The 21,280-nt window shown below is 44.0% G+C and overlaps 2 protein-coding genes across 2 annotated transcripts; both read right to left on the reverse strand.

Annotated features, from left to right (window-relative positions):
• Positions 1-797: 797 nt before the first annotated feature.
• ppp1r18 (protein phosphatase 1, regulatory subunit 18) lies at positions 798-15,791 on the reverse strand. Its single transcript, XM_061760289.1, has 4 exons — positions 15,314-15,791; positions 9,936-13,798; positions 2,434-2,653; positions 798-1,604 (listed from the first exon to the last, which is right to left on the reverse strand). The coding sequence occupies exons 2-4, from the start codon at positions 13,740-13,742 to the stop codon at positions 1,585-1,587; spliced, it is 4,047 nt and encodes a 1,348-aa protein (XP_061616273.1). The 5' UTR covers positions 13,743-13,798; positions 15,314-15,791; the 3' UTR covers positions 798-1,584.
• A 256-nt stretch (positions 15,792-16,047) lies between these two features.
• nrm (nurim) lies at positions 16,048-19,211 on the reverse strand. Its single transcript, XM_061760290.1, has 4 exons — positions 18,999-19,211; positions 18,195-18,388; positions 17,913-18,089; positions 16,048-16,835 (listed from the first exon to the last, which is right to left on the reverse strand). The coding sequence occupies exons 1-4, from the start codon at positions 19,147-19,149 to the stop codon at positions 16,545-16,547; spliced, it is 813 nt and encodes a 270-aa protein (XP_061616274.1). The 5' UTR covers positions 19,150-19,211; the 3' UTR covers positions 16,048-16,544.
• Positions 19,212-21,280: the final 2,069 nt, after the last annotated feature.

The following is a 21,280-nucleotide window of genomic DNA, read 5'->3' on the forward strand; positions in this document are numbered from 1 at the left end:
AAGGAACAAAGACGACACAAGCATGCGCCCTAAAGCATGCAAGAGTATGACCTAGCGCCTCACTGTGGCACAAGTGTAGCACTGCACATCAACTGCAGCCATTCAGTGTCTATCACCAATTACTTCTTTACTTCTACTTAAGTGCACGAGTTGAAACAATACTCTGACTTGAGCAGAGAGTGTGAGTAGTCTTGCCACCTCTGAGCCAAAGTACTGATACTTGTGTAAAAAAAAAAAAACAACAAAAAAGAATACTAAAAGTAGAAGTGCTGATTCAACGTCCTAGCTAAAAGTAAAAAGTACAGACTACGAAATCTAAGTACAAAAGTACAATAGCTGTTTTGATAACTTGGCTCACTGGACGCCCTATCAAAACAATGTGTTCCCTTTGCTTTGCTGACTGCACCTCACATTTTTCCATTTAATAGAGGGTGGCTAGACTGGAAAATTGCAAACCTAAAATGATTTCATTTATTTGAATGGGATCGGTTAATCCTAAATACAGCTCCTGTACATCCCAGTTCTAAGAGGGTGTATCAAGCTTGTGCAGTCACATTCTTTCAGTTGCTTATTTTTGCTTGCCTTCTCAAAAAGATTAAAACAGAAAATCTAATTAGTTTTACAGGTTATGGGGTCAAATTAATAGCAGAAAAAGTTTAGCAATGATTTATCTTGGTCTATTTTTTTTAAATAACAAAATGCTGACATCTGAGAAAAAGTTTGTATGGAATTTTTTTTATATATACACTGTAGTGCATACATACATCCAACAGAAAAAGTTAAAACAACAAAACAAATGTTTCTTAAATATTTATTATATTTTTTAAGCCAGCTCTTTCAAAAATAGATCAAAATAATTTGTGGACATTCTGTACAGACTTTATGCACGTTTCACCAATCAAACATGTTCATATGCAAAGAAGGACTAAATATGTGTAAATAATACACAATCAATACTCTTTTGAACTGTAATCTGTTGTATTTATTTTCCTGTACTTCTTCCTAGATCAGTTTTTGCCACTTCCATGTGACAAAATAGTAAAATAAAAGAGTCGCACACTCCTTTTTCTTGAGAGAATATATGAAATACAAACAACATCCCAACATGAACTGATGCGTCGGTTCGGTATATAAAGCAGGCACAAGGCACTCAGATTACAAATATTGACTGACTTAAATTCATACATTGAAATCCTACCCAATATATTAACAACAGAATAAAACATTTTTTAATTAATCACTGCTATCCCTCCCAGTTATCATGGATATTTCACTTCTAAAGCCGTCAATGGCAGTGAGTGTATTAATTGCATAGCCGAGGGATCTTTTCCCACAGAGCACCAAAAATAGCTGGTGAACTAAGACTTTGACATTACGTGCCATACATTCACATTTGTCCCCTGAAAAATAAAACTAAATCTAAACTCATAACTGCTGCTGTATCAACAGCAGGAACAAAACTGTAAATCAGTCACTACAGAGACTGAGTTGACTCATTTCAACAGATCTAATGGAACATACAAAAAAACCTCATGGAAAAAACCTGATTGCATCGCATGGGCATTTTGGCGAGGTGAGTGGCGTCTACCGAGGGCAAGACTCATCTGGAAAAGATAAGGGGGTAGAGATGGGAGGGAAATAATGTGAGTTCCAGAATTGTATTTAATTTACTAAACCCCACTTTTCATTTTCCTTAACAAAGGTTGCATTTTTGTGACTGCATACCATCATCTCCTGACTCTTCAGCATTTCTCCCCATTTTATGCGTGCACTCACAGTTGACAACGAGGCACTCTAAAGGCATAGATGTAGGCATAGATACCTAGCCCACTGCATGTAGCAATTACCAACTGATGTGAACAAAGGTGCTCAAGTTCTTTTATAGCGGGGGAGGAGGAAATCATGTCGGGCCCTGTTTTAGCCACGCCCCCCGAAAATATAGGGAAAAATGAAATGGTGAAAAACAGTTTCGTGCTATATCTCCATAATTCATTACTACATAATTCTCAGTCATTCCATATTTTCAGCAATTATCTTCAAACATGTATATGTACTTAGAAACAAATCTTTAAATTCACTTCACTGCGGGGTCTTCAACTGAAAGACTGAGCACTGCAATGCTAACTCTGCTTCAACAAAGTATTAGTTTTAGTAGCAGTTATGCAAGCAGCATTTAGTTTAGTTTTTATACTCCCCAAATATATTTGTTTCTTTTTCAGATTAACTGTACAGGTTATGATCACATTATCATTATTATATATATTTTAGCATCCATTATATGGAAAAATCACTAGCCTTCAGAAAAACAAAAACAAACACACATTGTGTTGCTTAACACGTTTTAGACATTCAATTGTTTTCAGACATTGTTTTTTTTTTTTAGAACAACAAAAATTACACGTGATGTTTTTTTAAAAAGGGGATGGCACTGACCCACTCTTAGGCCCCGTCGCAATGCAGTCCCCAAATTTCTTGGGATCTTCGACACGACGGCTCCTCCGTCGGCTCCCCCTTCCTCCTCCTGCGGCTGCTCATCCGGCGACATCTCAGCACTCCCTGGGTCATGGGGGTAAGGGGTGGACATCAACATGGAGGTCTCTGAAGGATACTCGCACACCTGCTCGAGCTGGTTCTCATCGAAGCACACCTTCCCCTGTTAACATCAAAATGTACATGTCGTGATTTACCTCAGTTGGGGTATCAATTGTAGCTAGTTGGGTTCTGTGGAAACGGACTCTCTTAAATGTTACAACTTGATTTTTTACACCAGGGGTCCAAATCAATTTGTGTCACAGTCCCCATTCAAATTATGATTTTCCCTCAGAGGGCCGTTACAACTGTGAAACCATATATTGTGTTTCCACGTGCATTTTGGAACTCCGCGGGTTTACCTATTCTGTTATTCACTAAAAAACTAACAACGTCACTGTTTTTTGTGCTTAGGCCAAAGCGTTGTCTAATATGATAATGTTGAAGTGAGTTGAGGAGGTTTATTAGTATTGCTTTAGCGCAGTCTTGTAGTATTTTGGTGCCATCTAGTAACAGGTTGGTGCCAAGGAACTATGGTGAAGTGAGTTGAGGAGCTTCTTTAGGAGTATTGTCATCTTGTGGCACCTACAGGCAATTAAATACCTTTTCAGGGTAGGCATCAATTATTCGTGGCTCTTCGCTATTCATACAGGATTCATGATATTTTTCATATCCACAGTAAATTGATATACAGTGTTCCCTCGCCACTTCGCGCATCACGTTTTACGGCTTCAGTCCTTCTTAAAAAAAATAAATAAAATAATAATACAGCCATATTACGGAAAGACGCGTTGTTTCATGTTGATGCGCGCGAGAGAAGGTTTCCCTGCATGGCAAACAAAGAGATGAGTTGACTCAGAGGCTTTGTACATGCCTGTACTGTACGGGCACGCATACAAGGCGTGTGATCGGTACATCAAGAAAGAGGAAGCAAACATCTGCAAAACTGCTTCAATAAGGAAGCGAAACGTGTGGTGACTCTGCGTAATAAGAGACGGGGTGATGTCCTTGTACAGGGGGATTTTGAAGCAAAAGAAAAACAAAGACAACAACTACCCATCACCATGTTTTTCTCCAAAGTAAAACCCCAGCTACACCATCAGCGCCGCCAGCAGAAGAGTCTCCGAGTGAACCTAAAGCCTCTACGAGTCAAGTGAGAGCCTCTCCTCCGCCACCAACGCAAGCCTCTTCGCCGCTCTCAGAAGGCAATGTTGATGAATGTTAATTACTGTATAAGGTTTTAGAATTAAAGATTGAAGTAAAAATGTCTACTATTATAATCTTTGTCTCAAATATGTAAAGTATAAATACTGTTTACATATTTGAAACATTCTGGTACCCACATACACATCCACGAAAATTCCTAGGGGGGCAAATCCTACTTCCCGGTTTTTCACCTTTTGCGGGGGGTTCTGGTCCCCATTAACTGTGAAAAATGATAGATGAGTACTTTTTAAATCAGAAGTCAAGGAAAAGTTTGTTGAACTATTTCATTTTCATTTCAAAAAGGGGTTTGGTAAAAAAAATTGTAACGTCTCATGTTATTCAATTTGCTATGTTGGTACACATTTTAGCAAGAAACATGACATGATTTTCCTTCGTGGGTCACATAAATCCGACGTGGCGGGCTGCATTTGGGCCCTGGGCCTTGTGTTTTACACCTGTGTTTTACATTATATGGATTAATAAACTGGGGTGCCAGATTGCGATAGCATATGACAATGGAACAAAAACCACGCCTTCGTTTGCAGATGTAACAGCTTCCACTCTTCTGGTCAATTTTAGGAATTTGTGGAGTTGGGGCAAACTACAATTGTGGGGTCGTTGCTCGGAGTCCACTGTATGTCAATCTCAGAAGGCTTTGATGGGGTTATTCAACACCAAAACTCCATATGTCCATATGTCTAATGATTATCCTGATTGTTCTGTGTTGTGGAGTGTACAACACCTTTGTAATGCTTCTAACCCTACAAGGCAAATACTAGGTTGAGAAAAACAAAGAAATGATTCTTACTTATCCTAACACGGCGGAGGCGTGACCGAGTTTAGCAGGGTGGGGGATGTTTAAACACCTTCAGTGTAATGTTAACTGACAACGTGGAGCTCAACACAGCAGGAATGCTCCCTTAAAATAGTTGTTTGAACATTTCATGCAACTATAGTCAGTATTTTGGGTAAGCCGTGTAAAATGCAGTTACAGCAAATTCTGCGTTTAGATTTTTTTTTTAAGCATCTTGTTTGATCAAATGCCAAAGTAATTATACAGAACATATAAATCTAGCCAAAACCAAACCAAAAGGGAAGTGCTGCATTACTCCAGTGAGTATTTTCAGAACTTTACTCGTGGTGGATCCGGTCAGGTAGACACCACACACGACCCGAGTTACCTTTCCTTCTCTCCCGAGACTGTCTGCGCAGGCCTGCAGATAATAGCTGGGCATTAGCCTGGCTGAACAAATCATAGTGAGGAAAAGAAGGCTTATCCGAGCACCCTCAACCCTATTAACCCCCTGGCTAAGACAACAGTGGCTCGGGATGGTGAGTCAGGTCAATGTTGGAACTGATCGGACTTGAGACAGTGAACAACCCAGACAGAAACCCACAAAAGCAATATTTATTTCAAAAATTCTATTGGTTAAATTAAGATGCGTAGAATGAAGACATAAGAAGCATGATGAGAAGAATAAGCAAAAGCGTCACAGGACAAACCTGTCACACCCCCGCTGTGACTTGAAGCCATAGTTCAGATGGGTTAAGTCTGAGTCAAAGTATAAAAAGCCCATTAGTCGTGTGAGAGACAGTCAGAACTTCCAGTAGCTTTACTATCACCAGCTAAAGAGATTGACATTTGCAAACAGAAAAGCACATTAAGCCTTTAAAGTAAAACACATTTATTCTTGTATGTTGATTAGTAATACAGCAAAATGCATCAAATCCATTCATTTTCTATAGTAGCCAAGCTGACTTTAGGCAAAACAAATTGCAATGGGGAAATACAGGTGACCCTTGCAACTCAACTACCATCCCTCCCAGGAGGCTGTTCGGCCCTTGACTTGTTTGGATTTGGAATTAATTTCCCCCTAAAATAATAATAATAATAATAAAAGACTTCAGTGAGATCGTGAAACACTGCTCAGACTCGATTGCAGTAAACACCAATGTGACATAGCATGTACTCGCACAAAGAAGAATTTGTTTGCCATGCAGCAGGGAGGAAGAGGCTCCTTGCGTGACATTCTGGTTTCCTGTTCAAATGGGTGATCAGTCATTACCAGTGTTGGGCAATTTCCAATATGTAGCACGTTTTTATTATTTAATATCATTAGTGTTACTGTCATTTGAAGTTAAACTACTTCTGGTTTGGTTTTGAGAGGCAGCGGTTCAACTAGCAAAAGGAACAGCAGCTCGCATGTACATCAAAGGCGGGTTTAAACAAGTACAGTGGGTACGGAAAGTATTCAGGCCCCCATAAAATTTTCACTCTTTTTTATATTGCAGCCATCTGCTAAAATCATTTGAGTTCATTTCTTTACACATTAATGTACACACAGCACCCCATATTGACAGAATGAGAAAAAAAAAAACGAATTGTTGAAATTTTTGCAGATTTATTAAAAAAGAAAAACTGAAATATCACACAGCCATAAGTATTCAGAGTCTTTGCTCAGTATTTGGTAGAAGCACCCTTTTGAGCTAATGAGTAACAGCCATGAGTCTTTTTGGGAATGATGCAACAAGTCTCTGCCATTCCTCCTTGCAGATCCTCTCCAGTTCTGCCAGGTTGGATGGTGAACGTTGGTGGGCAGTCATTTTCAGGTCTTTCCAGAGATGCTCAATTGGGTTTAAGTCAGGGCTCTGGCTGGGCCATTCAAAAACAGTCACAGAGTTGTTCTGAACCCACTCCTTTGGTATTTTAGCTGTGTGCTTAGGGTCATTGTCTTTTTTTAAGGTGAACCTTCGGCCCAGTCTTAGGTTCTGAGCACTCTGGAGAAGGTTTTCGTCCAGGATATCCCTGTACTTGGCAGCATTCATCTTTCCTTCTATTGCAACCAGTCGTTCTGTCCCTGCAGCTGAAAAACACCCCCACAGCATGATTCTGCCACCACCATGCTTCACTTTTGGGACTGTATTGGACAGGTGATGAGCAGTGTCTGGTTTTCTCCACACATACAGAATTAAGGCCAACAATTTCTATCTTGGTCTCATCAGACCAGAGAATCTTATTTTTCACAATGTTAGAGTCCTTCAGGTGTTTTTTTTTTTAGCAAACTCCATGTGGGCTTTCATGTGCCGTGCACTGAGGAGAGGCTTCGGTCGGTCGGGCCACTCTGCCATAAACCCCCGACTGGTGGAGGGCTGCGGTGATGGTTGACTTTCTAGAACTTTCTCCCATCTCCCGACTGCATCTCTGGAGCTTAGCCACAGTGATCTTTGGGTTCTTCTTTACCTCTCTCACCAAGGCTCTTCTCCACCAATTGCTCAGTTTGGCCGGACGGCCAGCTCTAGGAAGGGTTCTGGTCGTCCCAAACGTCTTCCATTTCAGGATTATGGAGGCCACTGTGCTCTGAGGAACCTTAAGTGCAGCATAAATGTTTTTGTAACCTTGGCCAGATCTGTGCCTTGCCACAATTCTGTCTCTGAGCTCTTCAGGCAGTTCCTTTGACCTCATGATTCTCATTTGCTCTGACATGTGGCTTTCCTAATCAAGTCCAATCAGTATAATCGAACACAGCTGGACTCCAATGAAGGTGTAGAACCGTCGTAAGGATGATCAGAAGAAATGGACAGCACCCGAGTTCAATATATGAGTATCACAGCAAAGGGTCTGAATACTTATGGCTGTGTGATATTTCAGTTTTTCTTTTTTAATAAATCTGCAAAAAATTCAATTATTTTTTCTGTCAATACGTGGTGCTGTGTGTACATTAATGAGGAAAAAATTAACTTAAATGATTTTAACAAATGCCTGCAATATAACAAAGAGTGAAATATTTAATGGGGTCTGAAAACTTTCCGTACCCACTGTATGTGCCATGTCACCAGACTTGTTTAACTTCAACAGTGAAATGATTCAGAGAAAACTGGAGGAAATACCTGCAAGGTTTAAGATAAATGGCAAGATCAACAACAGTCTTTGCTATGTGGATGACACCGTCCTACTCGCTAATTCTGCTGAAGCCCTGCAGCGACTTTTCGAATTCGTGGTACTGTCAAGTTAAAGACTTGGCCTAAGTGTCAATGGAAAAAAAAGACCAAATGTATGAGTATATCAAAATCAGCGCCAGATTTTTAACTAGCTTGTAATCTTAGACGAGGAGATCTGGTCATTGAACAGGTACCATTTTACAATTACCTAGGAACACTGATAACTTCGGATGGTCACATTAAAAAGGAAATCCGCGGAAGAATTGCACTGACTAAGGATGCTTTCAAGATAATGAAAAACTTGTTCACTGACTGAAAATGATCGTTGGAGTTAAAAACTCACCTTCTTAAGAGCATTACACTGTATGTGGTCAGTCTTGACATATGGATGTAAATTGTGGACGTGTGAAATATCATAGCAGCAGAAATGAGGTTTTACCGACGTATGTTCAACATCTCTTACAGTGACAGAATCCCAAACGCAAAAGTTTTACGGCGTGCAAATCAAGAAAGACATCTCATGAAAACAACTGAACGAGGTCAACTCCAATGTATTGGACACTACATCAGAAGAGGAAAATTGGAGGATTTATGCGTAAGGGGAGAATAGAAGGAAAAAAGGCACAACATGGTCAAAAGAAAACCCATCTTAATAATTTTCAATCCAATTTCTACAGTGCACGAGTGCTCTAGAGCACCGAAAGTGGCACCGCATCACCCAAACATCGGTCGCCTCAAACCTGGATCGGGTTAGGCACTGACGATGATGACGTGACTTTTAAGTTTCATCTAACTTTCAGACAACAATGCCAAAACAACAGACTATATCCATCCATCCATTTTCTATACCTCTTGTCCTCATTAGGGTCACAGGTGAGGTAGAGTTGATCACAGCTAATTGAGACAAGAGGCAGGGTATAGACTGAATTGGTCGCAAGCCTGCGCCCACAATTGTAGGGCACATAGGTGCATTGTGCTACTGTACAGGTCAACTGGTATGGAGCCATTTTTTTTTTGTACCCCAATGAACAGTGAATCCGACCATGTTATGTTTGAGAGTGTTTAAGGCGGGGGTGAAAAAGAAACAGCAAAAAAGAGTATCGGTACGTGCAGACTGAGCTCTTAAAATCCTTCTTGATTTAAAATACACACTGGGCGCTTTTTGTAGTTCCCCAAAAACACTGGTTGTGTATTGTAGTGGGCATCACTGGGATTTTAATACATAGGCCTAACTTTTATTGTGTGCCCTTTTTAACACTTTTGAGTACTGTTATTTTTTCTTGATTGTAAAATGAGTGGTTTGAAAACACATATGCAGTAGTTATGTAAAAACAGCATAGGAAATAGGTTACCGGTCATCAATAGCACTGCCTGGACTATTTGTATAATCAACATTGCTGTTATTTTGTAGGTTCACAGTTCACTATGACAAAGAGAGCAAGTGGCAAAGCAGATCCCAGAAGGGTTTTATAGCTAAGAATCATGATGCCGTGCTTGATAAGGCTTTAACCAGCTTAGGTCTGTCTCTGTGGTTGGGCCTCTCAATCAAGAGGGATGTTCTCCTAGTGAAAGGAGATTTCGCTCCACAAAAAGAGACAGACGATCAGGTGACACAAAGCGAGGTTTCCCTGTCTCAGAAATTTTTACAAAGTCAAGTTTGGGGCAAAGTTCCCAGGGATATAGGGCATGGGCTGGACATTGTAGTTCTCACGAAGATATTTATCTAACTGAGATATTTTGGATAATTCTTCACAACTTTATGGCAACAGTTTGGAGAAGACCTTTTGCTGGCTGAGCATGACTGTTACCCGTTGTACAAAACACAAACTTTACAAAGTCCTATAAACAACCCCATTAAACAGCTCTGGATGAATTACAAACACAGACGGTGAGCCAGCAAGCCCTCTCGTCCAATGATGTAATGGCTAGGTATCCCACTAGAGGGGATACTTGGTTTATGACGGAGTTCTGTTGCTACACTGGTGATTTAATCCGCTAACACAGTATTAAAGGCATAATTACAGTAAATAATGTATTTGTCTGAAAGACACAACATCTTCTTGGCCATAAATAGATGTCAATCAAATGAAAAACGGAGTATGCCTTCTTGTGCCTAAATCATTGTGCACCATTCGGAACCTCGAAACCGCGTATGTCTGTCGTAAACTGAGGACCTCTTGTACTTTTTTCTGTGTTTGACCCAGTTACATCCCGAAAAATGACAATTTAACGGTATATTGCACAAAGTACTCCACACTTACCCTTTTCGGAGTCCCTTTGCCCCTAACAAGACATGATTTCTCCAGATTCTGATATCCGCCAATCACTTCAATGTCCTCTACTGCTGGGTACTTCTTCGTGGGCTCAGCAACAGTCGAGGTTGTCTGGGTTTGTTGGGTCTGATGGGGCATTTTTGTATTGGTGCATGCCACTGATATGCACGGCGTGATGGATCCAGTTGTTCTCCCCGTTCCTTTAGACTTTTTGGGGGTGATTGTAATGGTGGCCCCTCTCTTCACATGACCCCCAGAGGCACTGCGAATGGAGAAGAACGTTGGTGATCGTGTTGGAGAGGCAGCAGGAGAGGGAGGACACGGCGAGGAGGCTGGAGTTGGTGCACAGTCAGAGGGTTTCAGGGATTTGTCTGGGGATTGGCTCCTAAGGTGTGAGGTATTAATTGGGTTTTGTTGTTTGAGCTGGGTCGTTGGAGAAAAACGTCTGGGACACACTTTGAGGTTAGTTTCTGGCATGTCTTTGGCCATCTCTTTGATCTGATGCTTTTTTAATTCTTTGCTTTGGGGACCTTTTGTCTCTTTGTCCTTACCAGGAGTGTTTGCTGTTGAGTCAACATGTTGACAGTGCAGCACTTCCTGCTCTTTAAGTTGAAACTGCTCAATTTGGAGTTGTATTGTCTTAAGCGCACTGGTGTCTTCACCCGATAATGCTTTACCATCTCCCTGTTGTGCATCTGATGTGATGAGGGGCTTCACCTTAATAAGATGCACCGATGAGATGTCCACATTTCTCTGTCTTAAACACAAGCCTGACCTTGAACCAACTGTCTCCAAGTTGTAGATCCGGCTCATTGCTGCGAGGGAGTTTGGATGTGGTGGTGAAGGGGAGGGAGGTTGTGCAGGATCAATGGATGATGTGTATCCTTCAACTTCCTTCTCAGGGTCCTCAGCGTCTGTTTCTTCTCGTTCTCCTTCCCTGCTCCGGTGTTGGCTCCTGTGGTGCGTCACTTGTTCTTCCACACGTTTCAGGGAGTCACGTTCATCGATGGATATTTGAAGACATTCATCGCTATCTTCGGAGGGAGTATTGGCGAAGCCGCTACTTAATACCTCTCCACCGGCAGTGGGTGAGTGCAGGACAGAAACAGGAAGCTGAGGGCAGTTTTTCAACACATCGACTTCCTGCATGATGTCAAACGCAGACCCGGATGTCTGTAGCTCTGTGTCTGCCTCACCGCTCTTTGATGCAATCATTTTCTTCTGCAAAGGAGCCGTGGTTTCCCATTCTTTCTCTTTTTCAGTCCCACTCTCCTGACATGTGTCCCCTTCTGTCTGTGCATCACAAATCCTTTTACTTTCACCCCCATTCACACCCTGTGCCCTGCTCTGTCTTGGTCTCTCCTGCTCTTTTTGTCTAATTTTCTCTCGCAGAGACTCTACGCGGCTCAAGGGCTTGCCAACCCTCCAACTATCCCTCCTTTCGACTCCTTGTCCTCCCTCGGAGTCTTTTCCTTCCTTGCTTTGACCTGTGGTCTTCTTTCTCGCCATCTCCTCTGCAACGTAAAACACAGCCCTTGGGATCTGGATCTCTAGGGGACCTGTAGGGTTCCCTGCAGGAGGGATCCCCTTTAGAGATCTGGGGGTTACATCATAAGCAGCAGTCTCATTATGAACCTGTGCCCTCTGCTTGCACTCAATCCTGAAAGATCTTTCACTTTTCTCAATGCAATAATCAGATACATCCATTTTTTTTTCTATTTTGCTAATAAGTTCTTCTGTGTGATGGGACAAAGCATCATATTCTGCCCCTCTATCTGCTACAGTACTGAGCAGACTGGAGCAATCTCTGAGGTCTGTTTCAAGCCTATAGCAACTCTCTGCAGGGCTACGGCTGGGCAATGCCTCAGTTTTCTCAAATACATCCGTTTTGTCGCAAAGTTGTCCCTCAGAATGTCTTCCCGAGTCTGAATCGTTTTCTGCGCTCAGATCGCATTTAAAACCTTTCTCTGTGAGTCTCCTCATCTCTCTTTCAGCCATCCTTGCTTTTCCATCTTGCCTGATTGGTATTCTTTTCGCGAATGAAATTCCCTCCGTGCTTTTTACAGATGCCATTGTGAAGCCTTCTCTATCATCGTCACCTTCCAAGCCTGTAGCTTTCCTTTCAACTGGGTCTAACCTCTTGACTTCGAACCTGTTTTGAAATCCCATCCCTGTATCGCTTCTTTTCTGTAATGCATCACACTGATCTTCATTTCTTAATTGTCCGTCTGTTTGCTTTTCTAACTTGTCTTTGTCCAGAAGTCGTGCACACCCCATTTTGCACTTTGCTGGTGTTTCCTTCCCTAACCCTGCCCCACTCCTGTCTGCATGTATCCTCTCACGTGTTTTCCTTTCAAAGTACCCATCTGGATCCAACCTATTTTCCTTAGCACAGACGACCCTATCTGAGAAGCTGAATGAACGTTTTGGCACACCTTTGAGCGGCACATTTCTCCCGTCGGATATCCTCCCCTCATTTTGTTCATCGTTATCCCTTGAATTTGTCCTTCTACTGGGCCTGAGGAAATTATCTGAACTTTTCGATCTGGATGGAGGCCTACGGAGCTCCCCAAATTTAGAGAGCAGCTGGCTAACTCGCCCTCCTCTTTCATAAAACACATTGTCATCCAAACTGTCCATCCTGTTATCCTTAATTACTGTTGCCTGGCCGCATGGTCTGTCTTTTTCTTTGGAATTCTCGTTTTCCCTCATCCAGGAAATTTCGGTTCTGAGTTCCCTGACCAAATTCTCCCTCTTTGCCTCCATGGTGCACATCTTGCCATCCTCTCTCCCAGAGCTTTTGCCTCCTCCCCCTCCTGAAGACCGCTCTTCAGTGCTTGCTGTGGGCTTTATGATGAGCACATCAGAGGCTCGGATCTCGGTCACGCTCGCACCCCCTGCCAGAATCTCTCTCAGGTCCATCTTCATCCCCATCTTCCCTTGCAAGTCCTCCTCGGGCGGCTCGACCTCCATCTCCCTCCAATTTGTTCTTATTTCATCACTGCCTCTGCGGTTCTGTTCGATGATGATGATATTGTCTGCACGTATGGTTCGAAGACAAGGGACGTGGGGAGAAAATGAACTAGTTGGATCACTTTCATTTTCCTCCTTTGGGAATCCTTTCTCCTTGGGTATATCTTTCACTGATTCTTTCCGTGAAGCCTTTTCCCAAATCTCCCTGTTATTCTCTCTCCCTTGACTCCTGTCTCTGCTCCTCTCCTTGTCTTGTCCTTCACTCAAATCTCGAAATCTCCCTATTTTCTGCTCTATATTTCTCCCTCTTCCTGTCTCCCTATCATGACCTCTGGGGGGCATTTTGTCCTTTTCCCTCTCTTTTGCCTCCAAGTCATTGCCCCTCTCCTGGTACCCCACATCTCCTTCTTTGCCCTTCCTCCACACACACTGTGTGCGTATAAATGGGTTTTCATGGACCGGAACTATGGTTTCCACAGAGACCTGACTCACTGAATTATGGTCTACATCCATCCATTGGCTCGGATCTGGACTGAGTGATTGTTCATTTCCCTGACTGGCAGTTACAGAGTTATCTGTATCACTTAGTACATCCGAGGGAGGTGGAGCATCCAGCTGCAGGACAGAGATGTCCCTCTCCTTCTCCCGGTCAACCAGGATTTCCTGCTTTGCCTTCCTCCGCTGAATGATCCCTCGCTTCCAGGCAGGCATGTTGGCAAACTTCTCCTCTTCCTCTTTTTCTCTCCTTTCCCGTTCCTCTTCTTCTCTCCTCTTTCTCTCTAACAGGACCTGCTTCCATTCCGGAAGAGAGGAGACAGACATAACAGAAAAGCGGCAGGTTTTTGGCCTGGATGGGGTGCGTGTCCTGGCCTCTGTAACTAGAGTGCAAAAATGAGGAGCTCAATTCAGTTAAATTACTTCTGAAACATAAAGATGACATTGTTTACAGTTGCAGTGTGTACAAAAATGTTATTTTACCTAGTTCTTTCAGTTATTCAGTAATTAGAACATTTGCTGTCATTGCAAAGAGACAGAGTCAACTATAGGAATCAATGTTCGTCCTTTAATTAAGATACACTCCAGTGACGTCGCTAGGCCTAGTTGTTAAGCCCCACCAAAATGATTTGGTTGAATGTGGTAAGGGGCAAGGGGTACATTTTAGTGCCTCTAAAACCAATCTTAAGCTACCCTAAACGATTTGGTACTTCTCCCAAAATCGACCTCCTCCAAACCCCCTAAGCCCCTGCCCCCAAACGATCAAACCTAGTGATGCCCCTGGTGTACTCTTCAGCAAGTAACGCCATCCATCCATCTATGCAATCGATAGCACATGGCCTTATCAGGGTCACGGGAGAGCTGGAGTCTCTCTCAGCCGACTTTGGGAGAGAGATGGGGTACACCATGGACTGGTCGCCAGTCAATCACAGGGCACTTATAGACAAACAGTCATTTCCACTGACATTCACATATATGGACCATTTAGAGTCTTCAATTTACCTAACACGCTTGTTTTTGGAATTGTGAGGAACCCAGGCAAGCACCGCAAACCTCAGAACTGTGAGGCAGATGTGCAAACCACTAGGTTATGTAAATCATAAATGCTAAATATCATACTCCAAGCTAATTGTTTTTAGGCCTACCGTTTCCTGGTACAAAAGGGTATCGAAATGCAGCCCAATCACAACATTATGACCATGTAAACAATCTAACAAGATCCAATACAAGTATCAAAATCCTCACTCACTTCTAATTTACACTTTTTCAGAGGTTAATGTTGGTGTTGTATGCATTTGTATGCAACTGCACTACGTCATAAGAGGAGCAGCAGCTAATGTAATTAAACTACAGTGCTCCTTCACTATGTTGCGGTTCATCTATGGCGGATTCAGTGCATTGCATTTTTTTTTCATATTCGTATTGCACATAATTCGCCATATCGTGGAATTTGTAGTGTTTTTTTTCCCTGGTGAAATAAATGCTTCCTAGCCTAAAAACTTAAAACAGTAGAGAAAAAAATCATTAAAATCCATATTGTAAGGAATACAATGTACATAGTCTACAGTACTCAGTGGCGGAAATTAGCATGTGCCAAATGTGCCTATCACATCGTATTCGGCGCGTCTTGGAACGATGATAAATTTTCGTCTGCATATCATGTATTGGATGACATTACATTGTGCAAGTGGTCATAATGTTGTATTTAAATCATGGAGGTAGTCATTGGATAAGTAACTTCACGCAGAGATCTGAAGTGACAGGGCAGTACAAGTCCATTAAAATAGGAAGTCCTTTTTTTTAAAATTACAGGATTAACACCGAGAGTGTTTCTGCTTACAAATTGTCCACATAACAACAACCCATTTCTGTTTTAGTCACATGTGAAAGATACTTACACGAATCTCGCTTTGTATTACTGCTGGATCCACGTTGCCTTACTTTCCACTAGATCATGGCTTCTCCAAACAAATAAATTTATGCAGTCTCCCCAAAAAAAACAAAAAAAAAACAAACAAACAAACAAACAGCAACAAACAAAAAAAAAACACAACTGTCAGTAGTACTTTTAGGGGCCGCTCAGAACCGACTGAGTGCCTGAGAACGGCACCATCACTGCGGCACAGTAAATATTTTCAGGTTCTGAGCACCAGGACACTAATCCGATAATTACGTTCAATTCCATCAGTAGAGTTAAGTGGCAAGCACCATATTGTGGGACCTAAGAAAGGCGTTTAAAGAGCACGGCCGTCTGCCCGGGCTCTAACCCCCCACCTCTCCACACACACACACACACGTCTCATGTGTGTGTCTAATTGGAGGAGATCGAGGATGGAGGAGGTCGAGGGGGGCACAGCTGAAGGAGTAACTGCCAGAAAGGATAAGATTAGGACAGAAACCAAAAAAGTCAATTGTTAATGTCTGCGGTATTACCCAATACAGTAGAATTAATGATAGCAGTTGTTAAAAGTACTTTTGTTTCCATTGCAATTACATGTACAATATGTTCTTCAAAATAAACAGGGTTGCTCAGTCATAGCATTCTCTAGCCACTTGTACAGTATGTGAGCTCTGATCTTACTACATTCATGTGCTGTATAATAAATAGTACAACATGTACATTACACACACCTTTGTCTTCCATATGTATTTATTTGCATAATACCATTCTTTGTTTTTGTCAGTCTGAAATGTCCTAATGATAGTTTTCAAGGCACTGAATTTGCCTCAGTGTGTACATAATAAAAAAGATCACAAAATTCAATATGAAAAAACTCACTACATTGATATCATGGTTAATTTGTTCTGGCCAAATGTAATCATGCAATCAAGGCTTAAGGCAACTGTAATTGTTAACAACCAATTAATCCAATCACCACGTATTAAACCACAAATCCATATTGCAAAATGTTGTTCTTGTTTCTTTGGGTGCAATATGTCACATATACTGTATCCCACGTTATAACGGAATCCTCCTTTTTTCAAAACTGTTGTTTGGCTAACACAGTTATGTCATGCAGGTGCAAAAAGGTCACAGAGCGTCTTCCAAGTCCAGAAGAGCAGTCAGTTCTAAAACAGTGTTCAGGTTTAGTGTTAAATGAGCTTTTCATCACAGCAGCATGATTACTTTCACTTCTCTTTGCTGTCCAGGCTGAGGGTTGGTTCGGCAAAGAGTCGCACCTTGCTGCTAAGCTGCTCGTAAAGGAAAGCTAAATCCTGTTTGTCCAGCGAGTGTGCCAGCGCCAGGTAGACTGACATCGTTAATGCCAGGAGCAGCCTGTCCAGGGATAAAGCCGGCAGGAGCCACAGCACAACGACAAGCTCCAGGCACACCGGATGGCGGAAGTGAGAGAGGAAGCGCCGGGCCTGGGAGGACTTGTGGGACAGGGGGTCCCCCATACCCAAACACTGGTAATACACCTAGGCAAGAAGAGGCATGGAACAGTTGAACGAGATCGCGATGCCCAACTCTGATCAGCTCTACATTCAAGTGACCCAATGTGCTTATATTTACTCAACGACAGAAACAATCTATACGTGCACGCCCAAAATGCAGGTAGAAAAACAACAAGCTCACCCGTCCATCCATTTTTTATACAGCTTTGTCTCATCGGGGTTGTGGGTAAACTGGAGCCTATCCCAGCTGACTTGGGGCGAGAGCCAGGGTACACCCTGTACTGGTCGCCAGCCAATCGCAGGGCACATATACACAAAATAGCATCCCCACTCACATTCACACATAAGGACAATGTAAAGCCTTCAATGAACCTAACGTGCATGTTTTTTAAATGTGGGAAGAAGGCCGAATACCCGGAGAAAACCGCCAACCTCAGGACTGTGACGCGGATGTGCTAGTTCACCCTTCCACACAAGCTCACCATATACTCTGTATATAACACTCCGGGCTGCTCCATTTGGGGTTATAATTACCTTAACATCGGTGCTAATTTCTGATACCACGTCTATGGCTTTGCACATTACTGCATGTTAGCATCAAGGTAGCTGACGTTTGTTGCTTAATTCTTTGTTTTACGTGTCAGTTTTACCGTACAAGCAGCACAAGCAAACACACAAACAAACAAAAACAGTACTAAAAAGATACTCTGAAGGCAATATTTTGCAGGAACTGCGATGTGACTATTGTCCACATGTACATTGTGATGGCGATGCCCAAACGATATATATTGTGCAGCTCTAATTTCTGTGTTGCTTAATGTCACACTTGATGGTCGAGTTGGTACTCCAGAGACCCAACTATTTGTGCACAAGCAATTTAAAAGTCACATTTTCATAGTATGTCCCTTTTAAATGTGAGTTTGCTCACTTTTCAATGAAGCCCCTCTGATCTTTTGGAATAAGTGTGGCAAAAGTCAAGTGTGGATGTGTCGTTTGGTTGACAGGTGAGCTGTACTGTATATCGATCAGCATATTTCCGTGATTTCAGTCTGGTTCGCAATGATCGGGTAAGGTGAAAAAGTACATTTCCCATCTGTTTACCTGCTTGATGCCCAGCAGTTCTGGGTAGTCGAAAATCATGAGGATGGTGCAGATGATGGCCCAGCAGAACACGTGCACAGTGAAGCAGAGCAGAGGGAACCAGACACTCCAAGGTGTTTGGCGCACTGACCACAGACAGGGGGCGCCAGTTACGGGCTGCCAGTAATACATTAGGATCTAACAGTGGAAGTACAAGTATAATATAGTTTACGAGTTTAACATTTCCCCTGCAAGATATTTATTTCAATGGCTCACAGTCTAATCTGGCGTTCGTCGCAGTACCTGGAGAGCCAGCGCAGTGGTGAAGCAGTATGCGGTCCTGTTCAGGGAGCCCAGGATCGACTGGCAGGCCTGTTTGACGGGCGGCCGTGCAAGCAGACTGTGCTGCACGGTGAAGAGAGCCAGCAGAGCCACATCCACGAGCAGAGACTTGAGGACAGAAGTGTCCTGGAGGGCCTCTGACCACGGTATGGAGTCTTACGAGGTGAATAAACAGGTAAACAGGGCGGGGATAACAGTTTATTGCCATTGTTTGAAAGTTGCAGGATACAACAAAAAAATGTGAGGCACTGTGGCAAAACAAAACACAAGTTGAGTTTTTACTTTTAAGTGGAGCGTGAACTAGGCAACCTAGTAATACCGGGTGTACTAGTTGAAAACTGTACGAAAAATCAAAGGGCAAGAAAAAAAGCTTGTGAGAAAGTATGAATAGAGGACAAAACAGTTCTCAGGCTCATGGAAAAAGTTAACTCGAGGCAACAGGACTCATGTTGGATTTGTTTCTTGTTTTACGAAAACGTTCAAAAATGACTCAGGCAATTAATTCTCTTGCAACAGGCTTTAAATTGAATTGCTACTACTGTATAGGTAAAAACATAATGTCACGCATCACGGGGGAAAAAAAAGAAGAAAAAAACACTTGCAGCTATTTTGGGGTTCGAACACATGACCCTGAGATTAAGAGCGTCATACTCTACCGACTGAGGTAGCCAGGGACATATGTTCTCAACGTCCATATGTCTAGATATTATAAACGAAGGTATGTCTACGGCTAAATAACTGCTAGCATGCAGACGTACGCTTTACCTTGGCAGATTGTCGTCTCCCCGGTGATGTTATGGTAAATGGCTCGAAATGATACAAAGCGAATAAAATCGGCGCCGGATATGAAAACGAAGGCAAAGTTAAGCAACGTCGCGGTGCACACAGCACATCCACGGGCCGTGACTGACGCCATTGCAAACACACACCGTGTTCACTTCTTCATTTCCACATTTGCTGTCTTCCGGGACCAAAACGCGTTGGATTTACACATAGCGACACAAGGGGGCGCTGTAACCATTTTTTGGAGAAATTAGAATGACTTCCTGACTTAGTATAAAAACACAGCTTAGCTTTAAAACAAGCAATGTCATCTTCCATCCATCCATTCATCCATCCATTCTCTACCGCTTATCCGAGGTCAGGTCGCGGGGGCGGTAGCTTTAGCAGGGACGCGCAGACTTCCCTCTCCCCAGCCACTTCATCCAGCTCTTCCGGGGGGATCCCGAGGCGTTCCCAGGCCAGCCGAAAGACGTAGTCTCTCCAGCGTGTCCTGGGTCGTCCCCGGGGTCTCCTCCCGGTGAGAGGAGGAGGCGTCCGAATCAGAAGCCCCAGCCAACTCATCTGGCTCCTCTCGATGTGGACGAGCAGCGGCTCTACTCTGAGATCCTCCCGGATGACCGAGCTTCTCACCCTATCTCTAAGGGAGAGCCCGGACACCCTGCGGAGGAAACTCATTTCGGCCGCTTGTATCCGGGATCTTGTTCATTCGGTCACGACCGGTAAATCGAGAGCTTCGCCTTTCGGCTTAGCTCCTTCTTTACCACAACGAACCGATACAAAGTCCGCATCACTGCAGACGGTGCACCGATCCGCCTGTCAATCTCCCGTTCCATTCTTCCCTCACTCACTCAAGACCCCAAGATACTTGAACTCCTCCACTTGGGGCAGGATCTCATCCCCGACCTGGAGAGGGCACGCCACCCTTTTCCGACTGAGGATTATGGTATCAAATTTGGAGGTGCTGATTCTCATCCCAGCCGCTTCACACTGGGCTGCGAACCGCTCCGGTGAGAGTTGGAGGTCACGGGTTGATGAAGCCAACAGAACCACATCATCTGCAAAAAACAGAGATGCAACCAAACCGGACCCCCTCTACGCCTCGGCTGCGCCTAGAAATTCTGTCCATAAAAGTTATGAACAGAATCGGTGACAAAGAGCAGCCTTGGCGGAGTCCAACCCTCACCGGGAACGAGTCCGACTTACTGCCGGATATGCGGCCCAAACTCTGACTCCGGTCGTACAGGGACCGAACAGCCCGTATCAGGGGGTTCGGTACCCCATACTCCCGAAGCACCCCCCACAGAACCCCCCGAGGGACACGGTCGAACGCCTTCTCCAAGTCCACAAAACACATGTAGCCTGGTTGGGCGAACTCCCATGCACCCTCGAGGACCCTGGCGAGGGTGTAGAGCTGGTCAACCAGGACAGCCCTACAACATCCCGAGCCTTGAGGAACTCCGGGCGAATCTCATCCACCCCTGGGACCCTGCCACCGAGAAGCTTTTTAACCACCTCGGTGACCTCAACCCCAGAGAACCCAGACTCTGCTTCCTCATGGGAAGGCGTGTCGGTGGAATTGCGGAGTTCTTCGAAATATTCTCCCCACCGGCTCACATCGTCCCGAGTCGAGGTCAGTAGCGCCCCATCCCCACTATACACAGTGTTGATGGTGCACTGCTTCCCCCTCCTGAGACGGGTTCGGGGATTGCCGCCACACACAGGCACCGACTACCTTACGGCCACAGCTCCGGTCGGCCGCCTCAGCAATGGAGGCGCGGAACATGGTCCACTCGGACTCGATGTCCCCCGCCTCCCCCGGAACATGAGCAAAGTTCTGTCGGAGGTGGGAGTTGAAACTCCTCCTGACAGGGGATTCCGCCAGACGTTCCCAGCTGACCCTCACAATACGTTTGGGCCTGCTACGTCGGACCGGCATCTTCCCCCACCATCGGAGCCAACTCACCACCAGATGGTGATCAGTTGACAGCTCCGCCCCTCTCTTCACCCGAGTGTCCAAGACATGCGGCTGCCAGTCCGATGACACGACCACAAAGTCGATCATCGAACTGCGACCTAGGGTGTCCCGGTGCCAAGTGCACGTGTGGACACCCTTCTGCTTAAACATGGTGTTCGTTATGGACAAGCCGTGGTGAGCACAGAAGTCCAATAACAGAACGCCGCTCGGGTTCTGATCAGGGGGCCGTTCCTCCCCATCACGCCCTTCCAGGTCTCACTGTCATTGCCCACGTGAGCACGTGAACAAA

Source organism: Phyllopteryx taeniolatus, chromosome 21 (genome assembly GCF_024500385.1).
Source record: "Phyllopteryx taeniolatus isolate TA_2022b chromosome 21, UOR_Ptae_1.2, whole genome shotgun sequence".
Classification (NCBI taxonomy): Eukaryota; Metazoa; Chordata; class Actinopteri; order Syngnathiformes; family Syngnathidae; genus Phyllopteryx; species Phyllopteryx taeniolatus.